The 7,830-nt window shown below is 42.6% G+C and overlaps 1 protein-coding gene across 1 annotated transcript; it reads left to right on the top strand.

The window, feature by feature from the left end:
• Positions 1-346: 346 nt before the first annotated feature.
• On the top strand, positions 347-5,162 carry LOC134504515 (DNA excision repair protein ERCC-6-like). The gene has a single exon (XM_063313764.1). The coding sequence runs from the start codon at positions 537-539 to the stop codon at positions 5,160-5,162; it is 4,626 nt and encodes a 1,541-aa protein (XP_063169834.1). The 5' UTR covers positions 347-536.
• Positions 5,163-7,830: the final 2,668 nt, after the last annotated feature.

Raw genomic sequence — 7,830 nt, 5'->3', positions numbered from 1 at the left:
GAGAATAAGTTTGCCAAGCTGTCTTCTTGAGGCTGTGGAAGAGTTTGCAACCAACCGTTCTCTGATAGTGGAACTCGGCTGTTCAGGAGGAGGAAGGAGAAAGAGGGTGATAATGCCACCCAGGAGTATGTGTGGATTTTTCAGATTTGCAGACCTCCCATGATTTTAGTACTATCCCAGAAAGACATGCTACCACCAGCACTGCCCAATAAACATGAGAGTGGGTATCAGAGGCATTTATGTTACATAGGCTGAAAGCACTAAAATAATTCCCATGTTCATAGTCTCCCTGCCCTTGAGCTGTTTTTGTTTCTGACTACAGAACTGCCTTTTGATTTTACAGTTACGTGGCCCAAGCGAAACAGGAGGCCAGAAGCGGGAATTTGGAAGCCTCTGTCCAGTTGTTCCAACAGGCTCTTGAAATCCATTTCAGTGAAAAGCTGACGGCGAACATAAAAAAGTTAGAGAATGCCATCGCTGCTCTGGCTGTGGACCAGGAGGACGATGGGTTTGTGGATGTGTGTCAGAGCGGACTAATGCTGTACGGAGAAATGCATGACAAACTCTTTGAGCATCAGAGAGAAGGGGTTGCTTTCTTGTACAAATTACATCAAGACAGAAGGAAGGGTGGCATCCTGGCAGATGACATGGGACTCGGGAAGACTATTCAGGTCATTGCGTTCCTCTCTGGCATGTTTGATGCCGAACTCATCCGTTCCGTGTTGATTGCTGTCCCAACCACCCTTGTTAACAACTGGATGAAAGAGTTTGCAAAGTGGACTCCAGGCCTGCGAGTGAAAGTCTTTCACGGGGTCTGCAAAGCTGAACGCAACAGATCTCTGGAGCGGATCCAGAGGAGAAATGGCATCTTGCTCACAACCTACCAGATGATCCTCAACAACTGGCAGCAGATTTCTAGCTTTGGTGGGAAAGAGTTCGTTTGGGACTATATCATTCTTGATGAAGCACATAAAATTAAATGTCCATCTGCCAAAACGACGAAGTCTGTGCACGCCATTCCTTCCAAACACCACATCCTTCTCACAGGGACCCCGGTCCAAAACAACCTCAAAGAACTGTGGGCTCTCTTTGACTTTGCTTGTCAAGGTTCACTTTTAGGCACAGTCAAAACCTTCCGGATGGAATACGAGAATCCTATCACAAGAGCTAGGACAAAAGACGCCACTCCGGGAGAGAAAGCTCTGGGACTTAAAATCTCAGAAAACCTGAAGTCCATCATTAAGCCATATTTTCTGAGACGGACTAAAGATGTGCTACAGAAGGAAAATAAGCCTGAACTTCCAAGCCACCTTCCTGGAGACCAGAGTAAAGATGTTGCTCTTGCCATGCCTTCTCTTCCTCGAAAAAATGACTTCATTGTATGGGTGTTCTTAGCACCAGTACAAAAGGAAATATATAGGAATTTTCTGTCTTTGGATCATATCAAGGAGTTGTTGATGTCTACAAGGTCCCCACTGGCTGCACTTGAAATCCTGAAGAAGCTCTGTGATCACCCAAGGCTCTTGTCAGATCGATCATGTGGTCAACTTGGGCTGGAAGTATCCAGTTATAGTGAACAGGAAGTTGGTGAAAATGAACCTCGTGATCCTCGAGACACGAAGAGGAAAATTGGGCATATTTCTGATGAGGTGCTGCTTCAGGAGTCAGGAAAGCTGGGTTTCCTGGTGGCGCTGCTGGAAAGGCTACAAGAAGAGGGACATAGAACCTTGGTGTTTTCCCGGTCACGAAAAATGTTGGATATTATAGAGCGCATCTTAACTCACCGGTGCTTTAAGCTTGTGCGCATTGATGGGACAGTGAACCATCTGATGGAACGAGAGAAGAGGATTAGTATGTTTCAGAAAGATGGAGACTACTCTGTCTTTTTGCTTACTACTCAAGTTGGTGGGACCGGTTTAACCTTAACAGCTGCCAGCCGAGTTGTGATTTTTGATCCTAGCTGGAATCCAGCTACAGATGCTCAAGCTGTGGACCGAGCTTACAGGATCGGCCAAAAAGAGAATGTCATAATCTACCGGCTAATTACTTGTGGGACGGTGGAAGAGAAGATCTATAGAAGACAGGTCTTCAAAGATTCCTTAATACGTCAAAGCACAGGAGATAAGAAAAATCCCTATCGCTATTTCACTATGCAAGAGCTAAGAGAGCTGTTCACATTAGAAGACATACGAAGCTCAGCCACGCAGCTGCAGCTGCAGTCCTTACATGCCACCCAAAGGAAAACAGATACTCAGTTGGATGAGCACATTGCATATATCCATTCACTGGAGATATTTGGCATTTCTGACCATGATTTGATGTACACACATGAAATGGCACATAGTGATGAAGCTGAAAATGAGGAAGCCCACAGGTACATTGAACACAGGGTCCAAAAAGCCCAAGAATTGGTAGAACTAGAATCACAGCTGAGTGACCAGCTGATGGGAAATATCAGAAATATGACTGAAGGAGCATGGCTGAGAGATACGGAGTCATCCACTCAGCCAAAAAAGAAGCCACTGAAGTCTTCACCAAGTGACACTCCTGTACCATCCATATCTGAAGGAACAAGCCCAAGAGTCATGGAATCAACCACTCCATCAAAGAAAAAATCACTAAATTCTCCTCCAAGTCCTGTTGTTGCCTCACCTGTATTTCTTGGTCCTGTAATCAGTAATGAAATTATGGATCCTGTGAGTGACAGTGAAAATGATGATGTTAGTGATATGGCCAATCTGAGTTCTAAAATGACCAGTCTGATCATTGAAGATGTAGCTGTGGAACAAAAGCTTCAGAATATTTCTAATATGACTCTCTTGCCTTCTGAGGAGAAAGAGCACATTGAACGAAGGGTCCAAAAAGCCCAAGAATTGGTAGAACTAGAATCACAGCTGAATGACCAGCTGATGGGAAATATCAGAAATATGACTGAAGGAGCATGGCTGAGAGATACGGAGTCATCCACTCAGCCAAAAAAGAAGCCACTGAAGTCTTCACCAAGTGACACTCCTGTACCATCCATATCTGAAGGAACAAGCCCAAGAGTCATGGAATCAACCACTTCATCAAAGAAAAAATCACTAAATTTTCCTCCAAGTCCTGTTGTTGCCTCACCTGTATTTCTTGGTCCTGTAATCAGTAATGAAATTATGGATCCTGTGAGTGACAGTGAAAATGATGATGTTAGTGATATGGCCAATCTGAGTTCTAAAATGACCAGTCTGATCATTGAAGATGTAGCTGTGGAACAAAAGCTTCAGAATATTTCTAATATGACTCTCTTGCCTTCTGAGGAGAAAGAGCACATTGAACGAAGGGTCCAAAAAGCCCAAGAATTGGTAGAACTAGAATCACAGCTGAATGACCAGCTGATGGGAAATATCAGAAATATGACTGAAGGAGCATGGCTGAGAGATACGGAGTCATCCACTCAGCCAAAAAAGAAGCCACTGAAGTCTTCACCAAGTGACACTCCTGTACCATCCATATCTGAAGGAACAAGCCCAAGAGTCATGGAATCAACCACTTCATCAAAGAAAAAATCACTAAATTTTCCTCCAAGTCCTGTTGTTGCCTCACCTGTATTTATTCGCCCTGTAATCAGTAATGAAGTTATTGATCTTGTGAGTGACAGTGAAAATGATGATGTTAGTGATATGGCCAATCTGAGTTCTAAAATGACTGGTCTGATCAGTGAAGATGTAGCTGTGGAACAAAAGCTTCAGAATATTTCTAATATGACTCTCTTGCCTTCTGAGGAGAAAGAGCACAAATTTTCCAGATTCCAAGTGTGTGAGCTAAAGCATGGGATAGGTCCTACATCTCCTTTTCAGATTCACTCAGTTTCCAACAAGGAGAACTACAGTCCTGAATCCAATGCAATCTTTGATCTACCTGCCAAGGATACAGATGATGAGCAAATAGTTTTCCATATAACTAATACAGATGTTCAACATTCTGAGAACAAAGGATATAAGCCAACCAGATTACAAAAAGATGAGCAAAATGAGAGTCTACATGTTGTATCATCTTTTCCCCGAGCTCTCTCATTATCTGTTGAAGGCAACATCAACTCTGAGTCCAAAATGATCTCTTGCGATCCATCTCCAAAAGCAAGAAGTGAGCTTATAGATGTCCAGATGAAACCTTTGCAGCAGTCAGTTGTGTATCCTTCTGACGATAGCATGCACCAAATGGAGACTGAAATGTCACTTGATGTTCTTCCAAGCTCTCATGGAGATGCCTGCAAAATTAATGAACTAGATGCTGTAGCACCACATGAGACAATGGCTAGGAAAATGTCAGAAAGCAGTGCACTGCAGAAATCTGGAGCAAGAGAAACCATGCAGGACAATGAATCTCTTGCCATTTCCTCCTCCTATCCGGTCAGTTTCACTTTTGCCTTGGAGGATTCTGAGGATGGACCACAAACCATCTCAGGAAAAGACATGTCATTGGAGGAGACAGAAAATGAAGGATTCCAGCTGAGGTTAGATAGCCACTATAGCTCTGCAGCTGAATCTGTTGGGGGAGAATATGGGGACGATAGAAGCCTCCAGACCAGCAAAGATGTAAAGGGCTCTGTGGTCATAGATAATTCCAAAAGCCCATGTGATGCTTTGATGGATAGCAGAGAGAGTTTTGGGTGGCGGAAAAAGAAACCTATTAAAATTATTATTTGGGATGATGAAGAGGAAGAGGATAAATTAATAGATGACCTGGATGGGAGTTGTCCTAAAGAGGTATCTGCCTTGAACAAGCCAGATGGAATTTGTATGTCTACGCCAAAGGCCAACAGGCCAACAGCTGAGATTTGTTTTTCTCCAGGGGTCAAAGTGAGCGGAAGACGATCAACAGCTTCTCAACGATCCCTTTTTGATATAGTCCTGGAAGAAGTGGAGGCTGCAGCAGGAGTAGAGGGATCTGCTGGCAATGTATCGTATGATAAGTCTGATCAGCACGGGTTTGAAAGACAGCTAACCCAAAATTACATTGAGCAGATGTCAGAGGAATTGGAAGAGGAACCATCAGGAGAAACGCCAGACTCTGAGAGTGAACCTAGCCATTTTCATGATACAAACTCTTCTAGGGAGAAATCTTTTCTCTCTGAAGGGACAGCATGGTGGGAATCTGATCCGTCTGCAAAAAGTAAGACCTAGGTTAATGTGCTGGAGTGGAATGTTTGTTGAAATATTCCTATGATTGGATTTTTTTTTAGAGAGCTAGCTGCTGAAAATTAAATATATATTTGGGTTTATCTAGCAGACCATTTTAGTTCTTTATTATATTTTGCTGCCTTTCATTTCAGTTGCAGTTCCTGAGCAAGAGAATCTCTGTTTCCATCAATCGCTTCCTCTTGGGTAGGGCCAATACGCTGGATTTTGGAGACTCAGTTCTCCTTGAGGTAGCTAATCTTTGGCTAGGCTGTATCGCTTGAGACCATTATTGCAATGACGCACGGGCCTCATACTCAAAACAAAATCCTAATAATAGAAGGCTGACATACCAGAGAGGGCTTGAATAACCTCTAGCAATGACATTTGACTCATATGATCCAGTAGTAATCACATTTAGCACATGGAAAAGGCTTAGACCAGTGTTTTCCAATCTTGGCAACTTTAAGATGTGTGGGCCAATTCCCAGAATTCCCCAGCCAGCATCCTGACTGGGGAATTCTGGGACTTAAAGTCCACACATCTTAAAGTTGCCAGGATTGGAAAACACTGGCTTAGGCACTGCCAAAAAGCATGAAATGTGAATGCTTCTTCAATCAGGTAATAGTAAAAGCTTGAGCGATTAAAAGTTTTTTTTTCATATTTTTAAATATCCCAATAGTGCTTTTTTCACCCATTTCTTATACAAATACAACTTTTTCCCCTTGACTAGCCGACAGTTCATGCTACACTGGAAGTGAAAAGTCAGATATGTGGCTGGGTTCACATACCTTATCCTCTTATTTAATGTGGTTTGTTTGGTTTTGCCCAAGAGATGGTTTAGTTTTAGAAATTGTTGTGATTTCTAAATGATGATTTATGGTGGAGTATGCAGGAACCAGACAACTGTGGCTTGTTCAGCAAACAATACTTAAAACAAACCGTGATTTAGCATGATATGTGAATTCAGTTTGTGTGAATGACTAACAACAACCTCTAGCTCCATATGCATTCCTGCCATTTTGGTTGTGTGAACTCTACAGCTGAGTTTCTTTTTACCTAGAGGAGGACTTCCGCTCTTTAAGTGGGGAGCTTTCTACTAGGTTTCCCTATAGTGATGATAGCAGAATCAGGTTCAAATCTTTATCTACTTTATGCATGATTCTGGGCCAATCACTTTTGATGAGATCAGCATTATCCTAAGTCTTAGTTTGCTTAACTATGGCTTGCAGAATAAGCCTCTTCTGGCTGGTTCACGTAATACTAAAAACCATGCACTATAAAAAGGCAATAGCTGGCTTACACATTACTTTAACCTGCTTTGTGGGAGTGTTGCAAAATGAGTCTTGGGAACCATCTACTGTATAGTTGTCTGACCGTCTTGAAGAACAGAACAAAGGGAACTTTGCTTCCTTTATAGGCTGCTTCAGCTAAAGCTGGAAACAAAGTATGAACAGTGGAATTCTCTTAATAATGCTGTAAACTGCAAGAACATACATAAGTGGTCCAATCAAGGCTTATTTAATTTAAGCCTTCTTCAGAAAAAATTGCTACTGTTATAATCGCTAGTTGCTGAAAATTCTAAGGCTTTCCAAAGTGGACTTCCATTTCTCCTAAGCGTTGCTAGATAAATCAAATAGATATTGCAACTGTCAACATTAAGGCTGGTTCATTGTTTGGTTTGGATCGGTGTGTTTTGTGAGCCCAGTCATTGTGGTTTGCAAACCTAGCTTTGTGCTATAGTGTAATGCAGACTTTTCCAGTTGTGATTTATTCACGCCAGAGTTAAACAAGCTATGGCTTAATGTTAGCCCCTCAAAGTAGGCCAAGTCAAGAAACAGGGCAAGGAATCCAGGAATGCTCTTTATTGCTGTAAGGTAGAATAACAGCCTTGAAGGCTTGTCCAGCTTTCTCTCTGTTCCATTTTATACTAAGCAAAATCAAGGCAGGGTTATTTTGCATTTCTTTCTCATGCTTCCTTCTTTCTTGGGACTGTATAAACTTTTCTGCGTGTCCCCCCTTCATGGCTTGTTCATTCCTTCCTTATGCCAAAGGTCAACTCTGCATTTTTTCAGCAAACAGGTTGCACCAGTGCACAATGAGGTTAGTATTTTCTGGGGCCACAGTATGACCTCAACAAACATAAGTCCACCCTCCTGGCCCAATAAGACTATAATTTCTTGTGAGAGGTTTATCTATTTTGAGCTGTTTATGATGCCATGCTACAACTGTAGGGCATCAACAGTATGTAGAATGAAACCGTCAGAGCTTTTGGTCATAATTTATTCCATTTCCTCTTGGTAAAAGGCCCAGGGGGAGGGGGGCGGGCAGCATCCATGTCCCAACAACATACTCTTCTGTGTCAGAAAGGAAGCATGAATCCTGTCCAGGGTACATTTCTTTCTTTTTGAATGTTTAAATATAGAACCAACTGAGGTTCCTGCTTTCCCTCTATCAGGAATGACTCATCTCTTGTTGACGTCATGTCTCAGAAGAGGCAAGGTGCTTTGACGTCATTGGAGGTTGCAGCTGCAGCCTTGTCAGGTCCTATTGATCTCCCATTCCATGAGGGGGAGAGAAAGAGAGAGAGCTTACTGGTGCTCAGTGTCTTTCTGGTCTCTCCATTGATGTCATCAGCTTTCTCTTCATCCTGAAAGCTAAGCCAGAGTGCTGG

Source organism: Candoia aspera, chromosome 12 (assembly GCF_035149785.1).
Source record: "Candoia aspera isolate rCanAsp1 chromosome 12, rCanAsp1.hap2, whole genome shotgun sequence".
Classification (NCBI taxonomy): domain Eukaryota; kingdom Metazoa; phylum Chordata; class Lepidosauria; order Squamata; family Boidae; genus Candoia; species Candoia aspera.
The sequence above is the reverse complement of the archived record's forward strand: the minus strand, read 5'-3'. Positions and strand labels throughout refer to the sequence as shown.

What these genes read in the sequence shown, in the direction of transcription:
- LOC134504515 (XM_063313764.1), top strand. Translation starts at nt 537, where the DNA reads ATGCTGTACGGAGAAATGCATGACAAACTCTTTGAGCATCAGAGAGAA.